The following is a 23,017-nucleotide window of genomic DNA, read 5'->3' as shown; positions in this document are numbered from 1 at the left end:
TTGGTTATTAAAATATAACTTGAATTATTTGGTTAAGATTTCTCTTTTTAGAAAAGCATTTACTTAAATAGTATAATAATATGTATTTTGATGCAAGTAGAAATTTTTAAAGGAATAGCACAATCATCCTCGAATTCCACAGAGACACAAGTCCAATAACAAACCGTTAAATTTATGCTAAATTTGGAAAATAAAAAGAAAGTCTAACATAAGATTCGTTTTAAACCTATGCATATAGTTTTTTTTAATCCTAAAATTATAGGGATTGAACCTCAAAATCATATCAATACCATCAAGTCAAATTCACCTTGATTTGCATATAGTTAATTTGTTTTGAAGAAGAGCAAAATTTAAAAGAAAAATCTTAACAAACTTTTTTTGTTTGACTTCGATCTCAACACATTTTTCTTTTTCTTAATTGCATTCTCGAAGAATAAATTAAGGTTGTAATACATATCAGTACAATATATCACTAAATAAAAAATCATTATCAAAATGAACATAGCTCAATTATCAGTACAAAAAATCACTAATCAACCTAACGTTTTTTATCTGTAATAATATGTTATTTTGAGTGTTGCTTTCTCTTTCCAAAGATAACATTCCAATATATTTCTAGTGATTTTAATACCACGAGACATGTCATGGACAGAATGGGCTTTGCGGGATGCAATCTTTACGTTTGTGTAATTTTCTTGAGTTGGGTCAGGTTTCTGTATTCATAGGAGTTCTCTCTCTTTTTGGACTTCGTAGAATTTTATGAATTTCAAAAAAAAAAAAAAAAAAAAAACAATGTCAATAACACATGCCCATGCAATAGTTAATAACATGACACGAAAATTAAAGTACAAAACAGATTTACCCCTTAATCCCTATGAAACGAATGAGCCACTTTTTGTCCATTAATCAATCATCGATGAATTTATGTGTCAGCAAGGGCGTGGAGTTTATCTTCTCGGTTGTTTTTTTGGCAATAAATTATTGTACAGCTTAGTTTTCTAAATGTTAGCTAGCGAGGATGAGCAGACAGATATGTCAACAGACTCAACACAACAGTGACCCATTTCGTTTTCGCCACCTGCAAGTTTGAATACTCAAAGCTCCTTTCCTTAGTTCGATTCTGATCGATTTTGGGCACGTGGGTTTTACCCATTATTTCTTCTTGATCATTCAAGTGCTCTTAGTTCTGGGAATTTGATAGCTTGGGCAAGTCTTCTTAGTGACCCAGATGGGATCGTTGAAGAGTGAAGAAGAATTTGAACAAATTGGAGAGGATCCGAAGGAGACAATAGTTTACGTTAATGGGGTTCGCAGAGTTCTTCCTAATGGATTAGCCCATTTAACCCTTCTTGAGTATCTTAGAGGTAAAGGGATTTTTTAATTTGTTCTGTTTCGGCTCTTAATAAGCTTGATAAGAGTTTTGTGTTGGGAGTAAGGTAATTTGCTTCAACAATGGTTTTCTTTATGTATCATTTATGAGGAATACGGTACTGTATGCCCACCAAGTGTTTGTTTATTTGCATTGGTTTAATGTAATGTGTCAATCAGTTTGCTGTTTTGAGTTTATGGATCTTGGAATTCTTTAAGATCAAGTTTAGTATAAAGTTCAATTAGAAACCCTTTCTGGTGGTTTGGTTACTTTAGAACCGTTTGAAAGCAATTAAGAAATCACAAGTGAGTTTCAGGTGACTTTTGAGAGGGTGAAAAAACGTTTTTTAGCCTATAAAAAATTACTATTAAAATACTTGTTGAATTTGATTAGATAATGAAAAACGATTCCTGAAAATTCTAAAAAAGATTATCATTTGATTTTTTGAAGAAGCACTGATTGGTGTGTATTGAAGAATACTTTGATGAAAAATCATCCCAAACTCACTGCTGTTGTTCTAAATTTTGGAATTGGATTCTTCTTCTTTCTGCTGATGTAGATAATGGTTTGACTGGGACGAAGCTTGGTTGTGGCGAAGGTGGTTGTGGAGCATGCACTGTTATGGTTTCTAGTTACGATGCAAATTTTAAAAAATGCATGTGAGTCTCTATTTGGTTTCTTACATGCATTCTCTCTGAATTCTATTATAATAAAAGTATCATACTGAACTTTGCATAAACACTATCTTCTTTCAGGCATTATGCTGTTAATGCTTGCTTGGCTCCTCTGTATTCTGTAGAAGGGATGCATGTAATAACAGTGGAGGGTTTGGGCAGTCATAAGCGTGGATTGCATCCTATCCAAGTAACAATGCCATTTTCCATACTTTTTCAAGTGCTTTAAATATTTATGTTGTTTTTTAGTATTCCATTGGACTGTGGTCCTGGTGATAACAATTTTTAGGATTGAATTATTCTCTTTTGATGGTAATAATGATCTTATTGTCTTTAAAACTATGTATCAAAGTTGACTATGACCCTAACCACTATATCTTTCTTGAGTCACTGTTAAGAGGGTTGGAGATAACAAAGAAGACTTTAAACTAGCCATACTCAACTATCATTGTAGTTTTATAAATCAAATTTTCAACTTTCTCTAAATTAATTCATTACAGGAGTCATTGGCAAGCGCTCATGGTTCACAGTGTGGATTTTGTACTCCTGGTTTTATCATGTCTATATATGCATTATTAAGGTCAAGTAAAAGTTCACCTAGCGAAGAGCAAATTGAAGAATGCCTTGCAGGAAATTTGTGTCGATGCACAGGTTACAGACCAATTATTGATGCATTCCGGGTCTTTGCAAAAACTGATGATGCAGTATACACAAATTCTTTGAATACCAGTGAAACAGATGAATTTGTTTGCCCTTCAACTGGGAAGCCATGTTCTTGCAAATCTAAATCTACGAATGAGAGGGTTGACTGTAGAAAAAGTATAGCTTGTGGCAATAGGTGTGAGCCAGTTTCTTATAGTGAGATTGATGGCAGCACATACTCAGATAAAGAACTTATTTTCCCTCCTGAGCTGTTTCGAAAGAAATTAAGTTATTTGAATTTGAGTGGGTTTAATGGGATTAAATGGTTTCGGCCCACAACACTTCAAGAAGTGTTAGACTTGAAGGCCAGATACCCTGAAGCCAAGTTATTGGTTGGTAATACTGAGGTAGGAATTGAAATGAGGTTGAAGAAAATGCAGTATAAGGTTCTGGTTCATGTTATGCATGTTCCTGAGTTAAATATGATGAATGTGAGAGACGATGGCATTGAGATAGGAGCTGCAGTACGATTATCGGAACTTCTGAGCATTCTAAGAAAGGTTACAGCGGAGCGTTCTGCATATGAAACTTCATTTTGCAAAGCATTTATTGAACAGTTAAAATGGTTTGCTGGGACACAAATAAGAAATGTTGCTTCTGTCGGTGGGAACATATGTACAGCAAGTCCTATATCAGATTTGAACCCTCTCTGGATGGCTACAAGAGCAGAGTTCAGAATTATTAATTGCAAGGGAAAGATTAGAACAACATTGGCTGAAAAGTTTTTCCTGGGATATCGAAAAGTGGATTTGGCGAATGATGAATTCTTACTCTCTGTATTCTTACCATGGAGTAGGCGCTTTGAGTATGTGAAGGAGTTTAAGCAGGCTCATAGGCGAGATGATGACATTGCCATTGTAAATGCTGGTATACGTGTTTTTCTTGAGGAAGAAGGTAAAAATTGGGTTGTTTCGGATGCATCCATCGTTTATGGTGGGGTTGCTCCATTATCACTTTCTGCAATAAGGACTAAAAAGTATCTAATTGGGAAAATTTGGGATCAAGTGCTACTCAAAAATGCATTGAAAGTCTTAGAAGAAGATATTTTGCTGCAGGAAAATGCTCCCGGAGGTATGGTGGAGTTCCGCAAATCTTTAACTCTAAGCTTCTTCTTTAAATTTTATCTTTGGGTTTCTCATGAGATGGGGAGGTATAATCTTGTTGGGGAGAAAGTTCCATTGTCACATCTCTCTGCTGTAAAGTCATTTCAGCGGCCACATGTTATTGGAAGTCAGGATTATGAGATCAAAAGACATGGGACGGCTGTTGGCTCTCCTGAGGTTCATCTTTCTGCAAGACTTCAAGTATGTAAAATTGTATCACTTTATATATAGAAATGAACCAAATGCATATAAAACTTACTAACATCTGATATATATCCATTATCACTCTCTTAATAGTAAAAGAATGTTCATTCTGCATTGTGAACAGTTTTTTTATTATCTGAACATTTGTGCAATTTAGAGTTATTATCTAATAGAATTACTGCATTTTTGCTTTGGGAATGTAGATAAGAATGAGACTTCTTAAAGTATTATTGCAATTTACTTTATTTGTAACTGGTGGGTCTGTAGCATTCTGGTCTCATTTCCCTCGCACTTGGAAGGGCATAACCAATCCAGTTGTACCATTTTATCCATAGAATATTGATCATTTTTTGATACATACTCGTATTAAATTATTATTTTTATTATCATTTAAGATTTCTAAAACAATTTAAAATTACATAAACATGCTTACATAACATAAAAGTTTAGGCGTTGTACAAAGGATCGTATTTTATTTTATTTTCGTTTATTTGATTGAAACAAAATCAGGATGGAATATAATTTGGAAAGTGATTGTTATGTTTGGTTTAACTTATGGAATGTATGGTAATCGTGTTTTTTAGATAGACTAAATTCCAAATGCAACTAAATCGATTAATAACAAACTTGGTTGATCTTGTAGAATATATCACGGAGATGAATGTTTATACAACACTTCTAATTTTAGGTCACAGGAGAGGCAGAATATACAGATGACATACCTTTACCTCCTCATGGTTTGCATGCTGCTTTGATTCTGAGCAAGAAGCCTCATGCTCGCATGCGTTGCATAGATGACTTGGAAGCCAGGAAATCTGCTGGTTTTGCCGGCATCTTCCTGGCCAAAGACATTCCAGCTGATAATAAGATTGGGGCAGTTATTCATGATGAGGAACTTTTTGCTTCAGAATTTGTCACTTGCGTGGGACAGGTAATAAAATCTTATTCTACATTGCCATTCCTAATCTTACCTTTATTTATGATTTAATTTGATATGTATTATAAAGAGTGTGGATTAGAATCTATGTAATGGTAGCTTTATGTGCTATATATGTAGCAAGCAATCATTTGGCTCATATTAAATTTTTATGTATGAAAAAATAAGTATTATAATAAGATAACGTAAAGTTAACAAAAAAACAAAAAACAAAAAACTAGAACTTTTATAAGAGATGGTAGAGAAAATGAAAATATTGTTTTTCCGATCTTTTAAGTTTCTTCCTTAAAAATAATAATAATGAATAGGCAAAATGAAAAACTACCCCTGAATCGGGATGATTCTTGCAATTGTTCCTTCAATTTCTTTTTTTTTCTTTTTTTTTTTAAGATAAGAAACAATTTATTTGATGAATGAAATATACAAAGATATTCAAAGATACAAATGGGCCCAAAGGGTATCCAAAAGATGTTTCCAATTTGCAAGAAGGAAAAGTAAGGGGGAAACAATCTGCAATAAGGAAACAAAAACTATGGCTTTGTATGCCAGTATATCTTTACACAAAAATAAAATAAAATAAAGATGGTAGTGTCAATAATGTCCTTTGAAGCCTTGCTTTTATCCCGGAAGATTCTTGCATTTCTTTTATCCCAAATCTTCCACAAAACTGCAGAAATAATGTGAATTCATAAACATTCTTTAGGGGCTTTGAAAAGTAGATCAATATATAATAAACAAAGCTAGCTCTAAGTTTTGTTTGGGGGAACCACGGACCAACTGAAAGCTGTGAAGAATTCCGACCAAATCCTTTTGGAGAAAAGACAAATTGAAGAATAGATGATGGGTAGATTCATAAATGGCTTGGCATAGCATAGGCAGCACCATGATGGAGATAAGTTGATCCATGGGCAACAGTTCTGAAGTCTATCCACGGTAGTAAGACAAGAATTAGTAACTTCCCAAAGAAGGAATTTCTCTCTTTTTTGGGCACCGTTAGATTTATAGTGTTTGCTGTCGCTTGTCTTGATAGTTTGGCAGCAACTCAATTATCACTTGGAAGCTAGTCTTCCACAACCACAAAGTTGGTTTTCCTCTGCAAATCATGAAGGAACAAAGGAAGGACCCAAAGCCAAATATGTAGAGAATTTGAATTTGGACCTTTTGTAGGCCATTTTAACTTGTTAAAAACCCATCTATTCTCTATAAGCAGAAAATTTTCAGATTGTTTTGTAACCAAATCTTCATATATTTGTAGATTAAAGTCACAATTGCATATTGAACCAAAAAGAATAAGGAATAGCAAAATTTCATGGTCAACCCCAAAGTTCCTAGCCATCAGAATTCCAATTGGAAGAACAGAAGTTAAGATTTAAAAATGATGGAGCTCAGATGGCAGTAGACAGTAGTAATGGAAGAAGATGAAGAGGCACCAAAAGATCGAATCCGTAAAATATGTGTCCATTAGAGAAAATAAGGAATTAGTGTAGAACCACTTTCATTAGATTCCAATCATTTTACATTTCACTCTCTCTAAACGTTGAGTAATTTGTTTTTAGTATTTAATTTAATTTCCTCTATTCTAACTTTTCTGAAATAAATGCAACTTTCTTTTTTCCAGATTATAGGAGTGGTAGTTGCTGATACTCATGAAAATGCGAAATTAGCAGCACGAAAGGTTCATGTAGAATACGAGGATCTCCCAGCTATACTATCAATTGAGGATGCTATCCTTGCTAAGAGTTTCCATCCCAACACCGAGAAGTGTTTGAAGAAAGGGGATGTGGAATTTTGCTTCCAGTCAGGTCAGTGTGATAAGATCATTGAAGGTGAAGTTCAAGTGGGAGGTCAGGAACACTTTTACTTGGAGCCAAATAGTAGTGTGGTATGGACATCGGATTCTGGTAATGAAGTTCATCTGGTTTCATCAACACAAGTATGGTATACCTCTTTTTCGTTACTTTCTTTCATGTTTTTTTCCCTCCTTTTTGGATGTTATACCCCTCTTTTAAAAGGATAGTTCTGAAAACCTCTTTGAAATTGGGAAATATAATGAATATATATATGAATGAGAAAGATTACATTGTTTCTGGACCTTTTTTATTTTTCTTATAGTATATCATTGTGGATATATCTCATCTTGCGTTTTTTGTTTGAACATTTTATGCAAGGTATCGAGTCATTGAAAACTATGTTTGATTGGCTTCTAATTTTCTATGTGAACCTTGTTATAAGGGGCAGAAAATTGATATGAAACCTGATGACGAAGCTTTAAATAGCCCCCCAAAACCCTAATGTGTGCCACATCATAGGTCTTAGTAAAATGACAAAAATACCCTTATTTAACATGTTTTAGAAAAGATAAAATTGGAAAATATTAAACATCTAAATTATTAAAGAAAATATAAATAATAATTTTGAGTACATGGCAGTTCTTATCAGAAATGGTAGCCTTGTATCATTTAAACATTTATGACTAATCAGAAATTTGAATTATCAGTATAACTACTCTCGCTTTGGTAGAACGAAGACCTCTTTTACAGAGTTTCCCCTTCGGTTTCATTGAGTTTCATGTCATCAATGAAGTTTTTGTTTCCTATCAATTTCCAGTAGTTATACTTTGTGCAAGAATGAAAAAATGTAGCACAAAGTTAATATTTTTTAGTTACAGAGAAAACCGTATAAAGTAATTGACTTTTAATAAAGTTAGAAAAAAGAACCTGCAACCCAATCCTTGTATTTACTTTCAAAGGTTAAAGGTATATGACACTCGAATTTTTTAACTATATGCAAGAATGTATGAATATGTGTCATAATAAATTTCCAGTAATATATTTATCTAGTAATGTAATTTATAGTTAAATCTTAAGCTATCTAAACAAATAATGAAGCTAAAAATATTTCTTACTTTGTGCTACATTTTTTATATAGTTTAAACCAAAAGATATATTACTTTAAATTTTAAAGGGGAAAAACATAAAAAAGTTATAATTTTTTTTCCCATTTTTTTAATTTGAAGAAAAAAAGAATAAACAACTACTTTCATTGAGAAAAAAATGAAAAAATACAAGGGCATACAAAAAAAACTACACAATAGAAAGAGTTTCCAACTAAGTAAGATGTTACCCAAGGAATAATTACAAAAAAGTCTTCGAAATTGAAATCCAAAGAGAGATGTGTAACCTCACCAAGGACCAAACCTCACAAGAGTCCCTATCCACAACTTTGAACACTTTTTTGTTCTTTTCCCTCCAAAGATCCCATAACAGGGCACATACCCCGAAAATCACAAAAAATACTCTCTTTGAAAGGTGGATAGAGGAGGAATTCCTCAATCAACAAACGAACAACCCTCTGGCCAACTTGCACAACATCAAACTCCTGAAAGAAGAAAAAGTAGCATGTTAGATTATATATATATATATTTTTTAATATATTATATATAAACCACCACGTACCTTGTAAGCATCATGTGATACAAATTTTTGAGATATGGAAACCTCAATTTTAAAGCAAGCCTATGTGCATGAGAAAAGTCTAGCAGATAACAAATAAGGCAAAAGATTAGTGGGCCAAAGGATTAATCAGGGACGAGAGAGAAGAAGTGGAAGTAGAAGGAAAAAATAAAATGAAGAAATGAAGGGATATTCACAGAAATACAGAGGAGAGGCTATAAATAAGTAGAGGCAATGGCATAAGGTTAACTCCTTTTGGGCTAAAATCTAGCACTGCCCTCAAGCTAGGTCATAAATGTTAATTAAAAATTTAGACCCAGCTTGAATTTGTAATCTTCAAATGTTGGACTTTCCATTTTCATGTTTGAGCAACACAATTTTCATTGGTGGGTAGGTTGCATGTTGACAACCATATTTCCATCATTTAACTTCTTCCTATAAAAGTCTATCTTAAAAATAAAAGAGTAGGGAAGAAAATAACACAGTTACGTGGAAACCATAGTACAGGGAGAAAAACCACGATAGACACTGATTTTTATTTTTCATTTTGATACACAAAGTACAAGAGAATAGGCCAAATAAATAGACTAGTGGGAAGCCCTAGGGTACACACAATTACTAAAATACCCCATGGTTACAAGCTGTTTTTCGACACTCCTCCTCAAGTTGGGGCGTAAATATAAAAAAGGCCCAACTTGCTGACACAGTAATCAAAACTTTGTCTTAGTAACCCTTTTGTGAGCACATCTGCAACTTGCTGATTTGAGGGAACATAAGAGATGCATATACTTCCGTTGTCAAGTCTTTCCTTGATGAAGTGTCGGTCGATCTCAACATGTTTTATTCTTTCATGCTGAACAGGATTATTTGCAATACTTATTGCTGCCTTACTGTCACAAAACAGTTTCATTGGGAGCTCATTGTCTTGATGAAGATTTGACAACACTTTCATCAACCAGATTTCTTCACATATTCCTAAACTCATGGCCCGGTACTCAGCTTCTGCACTACTTCTGGCCACAACTCCCTATTTCTTGCTCCTCCAGGTCACAAGATTACCTCAAACAAATGTGCAATACCCTGATGTTGATTTTCTATCAACAACAGACCTTGCCCAATCAGAATCAGTGTAGGTTTCAATGCAGCGTTTATCATACTTCTTGAACATTAACCCCTTACATGGTGTACCTTTCAGATATCGTAGGATGCGTTCAACGACTGTCATGTGTTCTTCACAAGGAGCCTGCATAAACTGACTGACGACACTCACTGCATATGAAATATTAGGTCTTGTAGGAGATAAGTATATCAATTTCCCAACTAACAGCTGATACCTCTCTTTATTGACCGGAACACTGTTACTAGTATTACTGAGCTTTGAATTATATTCAACTGGGGTGTCAGCAGGTTTGCACCCAGTCATTCCTGTTTCCGTTAGAAGATCAATCGTGTATTTCCGTTGGGACACTGAGATTCCATCCCTAGATCGGGCTACTTCCATTCCGAGAAAGTATCTTAACTTCTCAAGGTCTTTAATTTCAAACTCTTTGGCCATCTTTGCTTTGAGTTTCACAATTTCATCATCATCATCACCAGAGAGTACAATATCGTCAATGTACACAATGAGAACTGCTACCTTCCCTGAAGTTGACTTCTTTGTAAAAAGTGTGTGATATGAGTGCCCTTGGGTATACCCTTGTCCTTTGACAAAAGTGGCAAATCTGTCAAACCAGGCTCTTGGAGACTATTTCTACCCATATAGCGACTTTCTCAGTCGGCAGACTCGCTGTTTGAACTGATCTTCAAATTCGGGAGGAGGATTCATGTAGACTTCCTCCTCAAGTTCTCCATTGAGAAAGACATTCTTTACATCCAGTTGATGCAAAGGCCAATCTCTATTAACTGCAATTGATAACAATACTCGGATAGTATTGAGTTTAGCTACGGGAGAGAATGTCTTGGAGTAATCTACCCCAAAGGTTTGAGTAAACCCTTTGGCAACTAACCTGGCCTTGTATCGATCAACAGTCCCATCTGACTTGTACTTTATAGTGAAAACCCATTTGCACCCAACTGTCTTGTGCCCTTTAGGTAGGATCACCTGGTCCCACGTTCCATTTTTCTCCAAAGCTCTCATCTCCTCCATAACAGTAGCCTTCTAAACTTCAGTTCCCCTGTATGTTACTCAGTATTACCCCTGTATCTAAATTAGTGGTAAAGGCCCTAAATTCAGATGACAGGTTACTGTATGTCATGTAACTATGCATAGGGTACCTTGTACATGACCGAATACCTTTCCTCAGGGCTATTGGAAGATCAAGAGAAGCATCATACTTCTTTAATCTATCAGAATTTCCACTGTGATCACTAGTCTCCTCTTCCTGTTTCTCATCTTCAGAAATCACCACCTTTTCACCATTATCTCTAGTATCACTCACATTTTCTATAACTGTGTCTGAATCGTCATTCACTGTCGTCTTCCCATCTGCTATAGTGGTGCTGTCAGCACCTTTTTCTCCTTTTTCCTCTCTGCACTTGTTAGTCTCAGTACAAGTATCAATCTCATTAATTTTTGGAATATACGTACCTGATGTCGGGTTTGACTCATGGACCGGAGCTGGAGATGCAACAGGTGACGCTGCTTCCTTCCTGAGATTCTTCCTATAGTATGTTATCCATGGGACTTGATTGGTAGGAAGGATAGGACCGACATGTTCGAGAATAGGAGATGACTCCAAGGGAACTGTATATGTGGACTAGTTAGTCTCTTCACTAGAGGTCTCCCCCTGAAGATGGCTAACAGGGAAGAAGGGTTGATCTTCAAGGAAGGTGATATCCATGGAAACGAAATATTTTCGAGATGATGGGTGGTAACATTTATACCCACGCTGATGGAGAGGATACCCAACAAAGACGTATTTTTAAGTACGGGGGGTAAATTTCGTGCGGTTTGGACCATGGGAGTGAACAAAGGTAACACAGCCAAAAACTTGAAGTGGTATATCGGAAACTAAACGAGTCGTAGGGTAGGACTCGGGAAGGCATTCGATTGATTAAGTGAGCAGCAGTAAGGATGGCATCACCCCATAGGTAAGATGGGAGTGAGGTGGATAACATTAAGGACTTGGCAACTTCCACCAAATGACGATTTTTCCTCTCGGCTACCCTATTTTGTTGGGGAGTGTAGGCACACGAACTCTGGTGGATAATCCCTTTGGATGCAAGAAACTTCTGGAAGGGAGCGTTAAAAAATTCCCGCCCATTGTCACTTCTCAAAATACCAATCCTGGTATTAAACTGGGTTTCCACAGTGGCATAAAATTGCTGGAATTCAAATAACACCTCGGACTTATCAGTGAGAATAAAGACCCAAGTAAGCCAAGTGTGGTCGTCTATAAAGGTGACAAACCAATGTTTCCCTGTGGAGGTCGTGGTTGGTGAGGGACCCCAAACATCACTGTGGACTAAGGTGAAGGGTTTGGATGGTTTATAAGGCTGGGAGTGGAAGGAGACACGACTCTGTTTGACACGAATACACACTTCACACTTTAAAGAAGACACATTAATATTGTGAAATAAATGTGGAAATAAGTATTTCATGTATTGAAAGTTTGGATGCCCTAAGCGGTAATGCCATAACAGAAAATCATTCTCAGAGTTAGAAAAGTTTAAGGAGACAAGGCTAGTCCTATAATCATTCCTAGAGGAAGCATCATCAGTTAGGAGCAGTGCCAATTGTCGTCCCCGAGCTTAGATCTTGAAATAAAACAGAGTCGAGTGAAAAAACTGCCTGACAATTCAGATCTCTTGTAATCTTACTGATGGATAACAAATTATATGAAATTTTAGGAACATGCAAGACGTCCTGCAAAACCAAACCCTTAAACGGAGATAAATCCCCTTTTCCTGCAACAGGTGTGAACGACCCATCTGCAATCCTAATTCGTTCACACTAATAAGACCAAAAGACTGTATATTGCCTGACTGGGCGATGGTACTGATTCCAACCGTACTCAGGCCGGTCGTACTGTCAACTGAGGGAAACCCAGGCAGGATATTTGTAGTAGGTAAAATAGGGAAAGAATTTACTGGGTTTTCATCTGGATATTGGGTCGAGCCACAACCGATTGGAAACGGGGCAGCCACTAACGGCTGGAAGGAGATCGCCGGCTGGAGGGGGTCACTGGGTGAAGGTGGTCGTTGGCTTGTTGTTGGTCGAACGAACTAGGGCCAGGCGCGGACGGATCTACCGTGTTCGGCGCGACTCCTCATAGATCAGACAGATCTGGCGCAACCGGTGTGGCTGGCGGTGACCCACGGTTCGAATCGACTGAAAACATGTCTGTCCGTCTGTCGAAGACCCGTTTGGACTCACTCGTTTGGTGGTCATCTGGAATCGTCCGGTCGGGTTCGCGTTTGCTGGCGGAAGTAGACCAGTCGCGTTCGCGCTCGGCATTCGCATTCGAGGCAGACCCTTGGAGGTCGATTTGACCTGAAGCGTACCGGTAGACTGGCGCGACTACGACTGGGGCGGATGTCTGTGACTACGTGGCAAACTCCAACGGTGCGGAAGGCAGCACCTTGTAACCTAGACCAATCGGATCTGTCTGATGCGGCTGCTCCCACAGACGGTGGCTCTCCGTTGACTGCTGTTGGACGGCCGAAAGTAACTCTGGCAAGGCTGCTTGAAAACACTCTTTTACGGCTGCTCGAATAGCTGTCTTCATGTCAAAAATCGAAGTTCCAATAGCAGAAGATGACTGTGCTTGATTTTCTCCCATAACGGCTAGGGTTTCGTCGTGGGGCTCTGATACCATGTTAAAAATAAAAGAGTAGGGAAGAGAATAACAACACAGTTACGTAGAAACCCTAGTACAGGGAGAAAAACCATGATAGACACTGATTTTTATTATTCATTCTGATACACAAAGTACAAGAGAATAGGCCAAATAAATAGACTAGTGGGAAGCCTTAGGATACACACAATTACTAAAATACCCCTAGGGTTACAAGCTGTTTTTCGACGGTCTATGCTATTTTCATCCCATCCAAGCACTAGTATTTTCATGTGGAATCTATGCATTTTTAATGGATTTTTTTTTACATCTTTTACTTTTAGTTCTTAATTTCTTTTAACAGTTTCAGCTCCAATGTCCTTGTTCTTGGTTCATTCTTAAGATGCTTTATTCATTTTTTTCTTAAATTTCTATTTTATAATTTTTCTAATGTTGCTTATTATCCCAATTTTCTTTGTGCAGGCTCCTCAAAAGCACCAGAAGTATGTTTCTAGTGTTCTTGGCATTCCAATGTCCAAAGTAGTTTGCAAAACCAAACGAATTGGGGGTGGATTTGGGGGGAAGGAAACAAGGTCAGCTACATTTGCTGCGGCGGCATCAGTCCCCTCATTTTTGTTGAATCGGCCTGTGAAGATCACATTAGACAGGGACACAGACATGATGATTACAGGGCAGCGACATAGCTTTCTTGGAAAGTATAAGGTGTTCTTTTACACTCTGTTCAACTTTACTGTTGGGTTTTAATTTGATTTTGATCTTTACAAACGTGGGAAATAAGCACTTGAATGTGTTCAATATTGCTTGTAACATATAATTCGGAAGAAAAATCCCCCCTTTCCTGGATCATAAAACAGCCAGGCAATATGAAAAAGAGAGAGACATCCTCAATAACTGGTTCTGATATATAGATGAACATAAATACTTGGCAATGTCATTCTTTTTTCAAAATCTTTTACATATGAAAATCTTTTGGAATCACAGAGGGAGAAGACAGGGCCATTTTTTATCCTCATTGATTACTATGTTAGATCATGTCAAATAACCACTAAACAATATACTCAAAAGCTTAAGCTGATGCTACAAAAAATTTTAATTACTTTACACACTCACCTCATTTGTGAGTTAAAAAATGAGCATGAAGCCAATGATTATCACTATTAGTTGAGGAGAACATGATGTAAGAGAAGTTTGGACTCATGACCGAACTTTGGTATCATATTATATCACTATTGAACCCAAAGCTTATGCTGATGATTTGTGGTCAATTTAGTTTCTTAACAAACCAACTTATTGTTTCTGCTTTTGCAAGTATTCTTTTTTTGATTGAAATGTTATGAATGTATATAACGAAAGATTTAAACAACTGACCCAGGTTGGGTTCACAAATGAGGGAAAAGTGATGGCTCTTGATTTGGAAATATACAACAATGGTGGAAATTCATTAGATCTATCCCTTGCTATCCTTGAACGTGCCATGTTCCACTCGGATAATGTATATGAGATACCAAATGTGAGGATTCAGGGAAAGGTTTGTTTCACAAATTTTCCTAGTAATACTGCGTTCCGTGGATTTGGTGGTCCTCAAGGCATGCTTATTACGGAAAATTGGATTCAAAGAATTGCTGTTGAACTTAAGAAAAGCCCAGAAGAGATAAGGGTAAGTTCATAATGTTGATTGTTAGTGCTGTGGTATCTTGTTAATAATAGCAATAATTGTTCTCAATGTCGTTCTCTTGTCGCAGTGACCATTACTTTAGCATTCTATATTTCTGTAGGAAATCAATTTCCAAGGTGAAGGGTATATGCTTCACTATGGTCAGCAAGTTCAACACTCTACCCTGGGGCCACTATGGGATCAACTTAAGACATCTTGTGATTTCACTAATGCTCGTAAAGAAGTTGAGCAATTTAACAGCCAAAATCGGTGGCGGAAGCGTGGCGTAGCTATGGTTCCTACAAAGTTTGGCATATCATTTACATTAAAGCTAATGAACCAGGTGGGAAAAGACTTGCTGAAATAACCGTGCTATTATTTGGGTAACATTTCATCCATAAGAATTCTGACCTCATACATTTTAACGGCCATAGGCAGGTGCCCTGGTTCATGTCTATACTGATGGGACAGTTTTAGTTACACATGGAGGTGTTGAAATGGGGCAAGGATTGCATACAAAAGTTGCACAGGTTGCTGCTTCTGCCTTTAATATTCCTCTAAGTTCTGTCTTCATATCAGAGACAAGTACGGACAAGGTAATATGAGATTTATTTGTAATATTTATACCTTTTTCCTCTGATATTAAAACAATTTATACCATTTTAGAGGAAATTCAACTTGATTTCACTTCTACATAAATTATATTTTCCATAAGTTCACACAAGTTTTATTTGTAGAGATTATTTTCAATATTTTCTCCCAATCACTGAAAATTTATGTACAATATTTTATCGTAATTCTTACTCTTAAAAGATAGTAGAAATAAAATGTTTATCACTCTTTCCCATGGCTTTGATACTTCTCTCCATAATTGTTCCTCCTCTCTGGATTTTTGGAATCACAGTTTTATACATGCTATTTCCTGGCATTAGAACCATTACAAAATGGACTCAATAAGGCAATAGTGGTTGGAACTCAGGTGAACCATAGAAATTATCTAGTAACGACTCTGGATTGTACAACATGGACAACATTGAAACCAAAATAGGACCACAATCCTTTGTTTTCTTGGGATGAATAACCAAAAACTAGGAGTTAGGACCATATTCTTATGCAACAAATAGTGGGGAAGGGATGGAAGTAGTCTGAGAGCTTGAGACTAAAGTTGAGTCGCTTCCTAAAACAATGTGAAAATTTGAAAAAATAGAATTGCACAACTAGATTGATTGAGTTGGTAAAAAATTTCAAGGTGCAGAAGGTAGAAAGTAGTTATGGCATCAAGAGTGTGGGTGAAGCTCTCCTCACTTGACTAGACTGGTTGCAAGAGATCAAGTAGAGTGTTAAATCACCGATTGACCCAAAATTTTAAGCTAAATAAAGATAAATTTAGTATTATATCCTCTTAACATTCACCCACACTTGTGGACTTGAAATATTAGAGGATCCAAGAAGTAAAAACCAATATTAAATGGGAGGAAAGAACATTGCAGGAATTTTATTTAACACAGAGCATTGGGTAGTATTAATATCGGATCAATTTCATTCCTTGTTTAGTTGGAACAATCCTCAAATTTGAAGGATTCGTGGTCGATATCCATTAGGCATCAATGATTCATGGTCGATATCCATTAGGCATCAATGATGTGCAACAAAAGACAAATATAAAGAATGAACCATGAATACTTCTAATTCAAGAATCGTTCCACCAACAAGGAATGAAATTGCTCGATACTAAAATTTGAAACTTGTTGGAGGCTTGTAGAAGGATGAATCCTCCATTCTCTATTGGCAACTGAAAAAACCACTATTTTTAAAATCTCTTGGCAACCGAAATGCACTTCAAGAGCTTTTGAATATGTGTAATGCTCTTCTGAGTCATACAGCAATGCATTTCTCTTGTGATCCTTGTTCTTGTTTGTAGCCTAACCTTCCACATTCATTCACTACCCACCCAACAATGTCAACAAGGATTACTTAAGAACTTTGTTCCATAAGCATCTTAAGTGCCGTGTCGGCATTCCTTTAAAATCCACTTTTTGATATTTGGTCAGAGACTTCAAGCTAGTTGGGAAAATTATTGCTACTCTACCAACCTCACAAGTTCAAACCATGACAGTCATGGTTGAATGCCCATATCCACCATACAAAGGGATGTCATTTGAAAGGTGATGAAGTTCTATACAAGCAAGCATTGGCATGTACATTAGCCACCACATTCCTCACTACCAACTGAATAGGTGCCAGCATTTACTTTCCTGGGCTCTAAGTATTATGCTGGTCTCCATAGTACACAAGCACTTGCAAAATGTTCCATGGAGTATGGAACAATGCTCCAGTGGCATGGGCATCAAGGAAAGAATTTAGAAGTTGATTTTCACTTTGCCTATTGAGAGATTTTGCCACTATTATGGTGTTTCCACAAAAGCTAACTCCAATATTAGATTGAATAATCCTCGCCATCCATTAAGAGGTGAATTCCTAATATACGAGTAGTCTACCATCCTCTCATTGGCAACCTAGAAATGTAAACTTCCAAAATTTCTAAGCAACCCATTCCCATTTGTTCTTCTAGAATTCCCAGCATGTGCAGACCGCAGAGCTCCCTTCGTAAGAAAATTTTCTTTTGCCTGGATCAGCATCTTTAATTGTACACTTAATCTTCCACGTTTGAACACTATTCAACACTTTTATTTGGAAACTTTGCTTAATAAGTCCCCTAATTCCCACCATTGGTGCACCTTGAAAATTTAATCGCAACATATTGCCACTTTTGTGATTATTTAGACTTGACCTTGCTCAATGTAGGTAGGTTTATAGGTTCTTGACCCACCTGGAACTCTATCTACCTTGTGTTGTCTCCTGTTTTAAACAATATTACTTCTTTGAAGTTTGTTACTATCATGCAAGTTTGTACTTCCTGCGATCAAATAGCATTTCAAAATATTTTGACTAGTTGAATCTTTTCTCCATTCTATTTTGAGACTTTTAAGCATTAGTTGACCTATGTTACTTTTACATTGAAGCAAGTACGACCGGTATATTTCGATGGATGGTTTGTTTTATCCCCTTTTCTTTTGTGAAAACAGGTTCCAAATGCATCTCCTACTGCAGCTTCTGCCAGCTCTGATATGTATGGAGCTGCAGTTTTGGATGCATGTGAGCAAATCAAGGCGAGGATGGAACCTATTGCTTCCCAACATAATTTCAGCTCTTTCGCAGAGGTATTGTGTATGTTAAGGGTTTGGTGAAAAAGGAAAAAAGGACATGTTTGGTGATTGTTTTAGGTTCTGTTTTTTTATTTTTATTGAAAATAGAATTAAAAAGGTTTTTGGTATCGCTAACTATTTTTACATATAGATAAATATAAAATAGTCAAAATTATAATCTCACTTTTTTCTTAATTTCTTTATATATATCATATATTTTATAGGTCAAAATGATGAAATAAAAAATTGTTTATGTTTCAGAAACTTTGAAAACAGTAAAAAAGAAGCCATATATTTTTGTTTCCGCAAATTGTAAACAACTTTAAGATATTTCTTAAAATTCTTTTGGAGGACAGAATATTTCTTAAATTTATGAAGCAAAATATAAAATCGGTTATGACAAAAGATGTTTTTCTAAAAATGAAAATAAGAAAGAATAAAGGTAAAACAAAGCATTGCCGGAACAGTCTCTTAAGATTTTTCTGTTGAACACACCTATCCTACAAAATAGTTTTCAATTGGATTCTGGCATCTAATTACAACTTGAAATGTTTGTACTGTGGTTTCAACGGTATCTTCAGATTAGAGAACAAGAAGTGTCTTTGTATGTTAAAGCAGAAACTATTTTAATTCTTGGTGGGCGATCATTTGATAACAGTGTCTATTCATAGTCTCGATGCTTTAATTGTCAATTCTATGTAGCAGCTGGTCACGATATCTAATGGAGAACGGCTAATGTTCAGATAGCTCATGAAACCCATTAGTTAATATTTTAAACTTTCATAATATATGGACATATTGTTACTATTCATGTATATGTTTGTCAGATTTTGTCCTTTTACTCTAAATTCTCTACCCTGACTCCCTCGTTAATTGTTGAACCGTTAAAACCACTTGCAATTTCAGCTTCTCTGTATTCAGACATGCCTTGTGTATATTTGTTTACAATATGCATAAGTTAGGCTGTAACTTTCTATTGTATATAAGAAATTGAAAGAATGAGCAATTTCAACTTTCTTTTACAAATGTCATGGTGGTGTGTGAGCTTTGTAATACCTAAAACACATCCAAAAAATACCGGCTCCACTACAATAATCACATGGTGCAAGGCCTGGGAATCAAGTTGAAATAAGAAAATGCTAATCTGGAAAACAGTGCCGAATGCTTGTTTTAGATGGCACAATTCTTTTACTTGCAATTCTTTTTAATTTCCGGCTAGTCGTGGTTCTCTTTCCAATTTTTTATATCATATCATATGAAAGTCATCCATTATTTTCAGCTGGCATCTGCATGCTACGTGCAAAGGATCGATCTCTCTGCCCATGGTTTCTTTATCACACCTGAAATCGGGTTTGATTGGTCAACTGGAAAAGGAATTCCCTTCAGATATTTCACTTATGGTGCTGCATTTTCAGAAGTGGAAATTGATACATTAACTGGAGACTTTCACACTCGGTCAGCAAATGTTTTCCTAGATCTTGGACATTCTCTCAATCCAGCCATTGACGTTGGCCAGGTACTCCTTAATTTCCTTTTTGAGTGAAATATATATATAGTAGAAGGCTACCTTTTACTGAGAAAATGAAAACAAAAAATACAAGCGCATACGAGAAACAAAGCCTACAAATGAGAGCATCCTAGAGGAAGAGCCTCCAATCTAACAAAATGATACCTACCAACTAATTACAAAAGGAACTCATCACCGGAGCCGAAAGAAACATTATAATTTATAACGAACCAATATTCAAAAGAGTTCCTCTCTAACCCTCTAAAAATTCTATTGTTTCTCTCTCTCCAAATACCCCACAACAAAGCATAAACCCCAACTTTCCATTATCATTTCAGTGAAATCTTTTAGATGCATTCTTATGACGCCAATTTTCTCTCTTTCTAGGGGAGAATGCTAAGGCATATCCTTAATTACTTGGACAAAGACAAAAGTTATTGACAAATTTTCGTTACTAGATAAGACATCTCAGGTTGATGGCACTAGGCCAATGCTGTTTGATACTAAGCAACCAACAGGGTAGACAGCAATCCAGTAGGAATTTCAGTAGTTCTTGTTCGATCCCATTTGACCCAAACCTTTTGATTTATTCTCATTGTTTTGGTAGAGAATTTTTTTGGTTGATATGGATTGTGTCAAATAGCATTGTTGTTATTTTCTCTTGGTGCCTTGAGATTTTATTATTTAGTTTAAATTCTCAAAAAATAAATATATTAGATGTCGTAGAACTTATGCATTGTCAAAATGACATATAATTAAGCACTTTTTGGTTCCTTTCATTTATACAACAGATTGAAGGAGCATTTGTACAAGGATTGGGTTGGGTAGCTCTAGAAGAATTGAAATGGGGAGATACAGCTCATAAATGGATTGCCCCTGGTACTCTGTATACTGCTGGACCTGGAAGTTACAAGATTCCATCTATTAATGATGTCCCTTTCAAATTTAATGTTTCTCTTTTGAAGGTATGCTAATTTATGTTCTTTCTTTCATTGTTTCTCATTGTCATTGTTATTAAATGTGAAAAATGTTTGCTTTTAAAAAGTTTGAAATAGCTATTTGGAAAGCCACCATAACTTAGGAAATATATTTTCTTCCGATTTCTGACATAATGTTAAAGTACTCTTGTGATATGATTACATCACAATGCCTAAGTAGGCATTGATCTAATAGATCGTTGTAACGAGTAGTAGGATCATAGTCTTTTACCATAAAATGGTTGCATGTGCAACAACACCAATTATGAGAAATCTACCAACTACACGTGGTGTGTGAATAATGAAAGTCGTGTACCATAGTCAGTAGCTAGATATGGATGAGGAGGTATCACATACATATGGTGAGCTACAATAGCTACAATAATGGTTAAAGAGCCTAACATAGCTAGGTTAAAAGATAATTGAGCATGCCATGACATTGAATTTTCTAACTTTTGATCGATACCAAGTTAAATTAAGCATAAGCCGCCTACTCACGCTTTTGGGTTCAGTAGTAATTTAACATGGTATCATAGCATGAAGATTTGTGTTCGAGCCCTTCTAGTATCATTTCTTTTTCAGTTACTACTGATTTCTACTTATTGAGTATTCTACCAACTTTTAACCTTGGAAAGTGTTGAAATACTCTTAAAATATCAAATTTATTGTGACCCGTCATTTTAAGCTAGGGTTCAATAGTTGTGATTTTTTATATTTTGATGTGATCTAAAGCTTTTATCGATTCATGAGATGCATTTGTTAATGGATACTAATTTCTCTGATTAATCGATAGGGTCACCCGAATGTTAAGGCGCTCCATTCATCAAAAGCAGTGGGAGAACCTCCATTCTTTTTGGCCTCGGCTGTCTTTTTTGCAATCAAAGATGCCATAATCGCCGCAAGGAAAGAGGCAGGGCATGACGATTGGTTTCCTCTTGATAATCCCGCTACACCGGAGCGAATCCGAATGGCTTGTTTGGATGAATTCACTACTCCATTTGCTGGTCCAAATTTCCGTCCCAAGCTTAGCATATAATGCAGTTTTATATTAATTTAGTGCTCATGCTGTAGGAAACCTTGCAAAATAATCATTTGTATGTGTATATTCATAACAAAACTTTGGAATAAAAGTGGGTTATAACTTATAAGCCAATTTTATCTTTTTTATCATTTCAAAATTTCATTCTGAATTCAGTAAGGAATATAAACAAATCAATAGATGGTGCCTACTGCCCTGGGCATTGAAGCTGAGGATACCAATTCTCGTTGACTTGAGATTTAGCTTGTAGTAATGCTAAGTCATTAGCTTCAACGAGTTGAGTATATTGTCTTTTGTAGTTGAATATCTGTTGTGTTTCTTTCCCTTTTTCTTATAATAAAAGTTACACTAGAACTTCTTTGGAGTGATTTGTTTTGAAATCTAACAAATTTCTATCTATTCTTTTAAAAACTTAATTAAGGAAAATTGTATAGACCACCCCTGAACTTAGGGATGGGTAGGAACGGACCAAAATTGGAGAATCAGTTCGAATCGAACTCAATCGATTGGCTTGGTCTGATTTTTTAAAAAAGAAGCAACTATCGGTTTACTAAGTAGTCGAACCTATTGGTTCGGGTCGATCAACGGTTCTCTGTCTTGAAAAACTAGAGAATCGGATCGAATCGAGTCGACTCTATATATTAATATTTATTAAATATTATATTAAATAAAAGTATTATTAAATATTAAGTAATACTGATTAGTCCATAAGCATCAGTCCAAGTCCAATCTTTTTGTCCAATTAAAAAGAACCATTGGCTATTAACCGAACCGGTTCAGGAATTGAAACTAATTGAAATCAGTTTTCATGGTTCTGTTTACTTGAGAACTGTGAACTTTGGTTCGATTCATTGTTCGGTCCAAAATCGAACCGAACCGTACACACCCCTACCTAAACTAAGGGATTGGTTGCAATCGCTCATAAACTTTCAATTCGAGCAATTATCCCTTTTCATTTTATTTCAAAGGGAGATATTCGGCAGTGAGGCCCTTGCCGACGAAGACTGAGGATCAGTTTCCTGTGAAGACTTGAACGAAGCTTTTAAGCTCGTCAGGTCGGACATGGATGAATTTGTTCCTGGAGCAAAAGGGCATTGGTGAATGAGTTCATTTTTGTCAGATGTGATTTTCCTATTGCAATTTTATGGTGGCCTGGTATTTTTTTCCACTAACTTCTTGAATGGAGGCCTTGCAGGTAATGGATTATACGGCTTAATAATCTTCCTCTCCACCCTTTTTTGTTTTTATGTTTTTTAGGGGGAAAAAACCCTTAATTGCAGCCGAAGGACAATTATTTTAGTTTCATTAAATGGAAAGAAAAGAGAGAACGAACATAGACTGATCCCGCTGTTCCTTTTCTTATAGAGCAAATGACAAGTTTGTCCTCCTTATCCACG

The 23,017-nt window shown here is 36.1% G+C and overlaps 1 protein-coding gene across 1 annotated transcript; it reads left to right on the top strand.

Annotated features, from left to right (window-relative positions):
• The first annotated feature begins 650 nt into the window (after positions 1 to 650).
• On the top strand, positions 651 to 21,734 carry LOC120070770 (xanthine dehydrogenase 1-like). Its single transcript, XM_039022653.2, has 14 exons — positions 651 to 1,364; positions 1,929 to 2,028; positions 2,125 to 2,233; positions 2,544 to 4,049; positions 4,741 to 4,983; positions 6,608 to 6,922; positions 13,700 to 13,939; positions 14,610 to 14,894; positions 15,013 to 15,234; positions 15,326 to 15,487; positions 17,978 to 18,112; positions 19,377 to 19,613; positions 20,396 to 20,569; positions 21,375 to 21,734. The coding sequence occupies exons 1-14, from the start codon at positions 1,229 to 1,231 to the stop codon at positions 21,615 to 21,617; spliced, it is 4,107 nt and encodes a 1,368-aa protein (XP_038878581.2). The 5' UTR covers positions 651 to 1,228; the 3' UTR covers positions 21,618 to 21,734.
• Positions 21,735 to 23,017: the final 1,283 nt, after the last annotated feature.

This window comes from Benincasa hispida, chromosome 2 (assembly GCF_027475165.1).
Source record: "Benincasa hispida cultivar pf3 chromosome 2, pf3_genome.v1.1, whole genome shotgun sequence".
Lineage (NCBI taxonomy): Eukaryota > Viridiplantae > Streptophyta > Magnoliopsida > Cucurbitales > Cucurbitaceae > Benincasa > Benincasa hispida.
The sequence above is the reverse complement of the archived record's forward strand: the minus strand, read 5'-3'. Positions and strand labels throughout refer to the sequence as shown.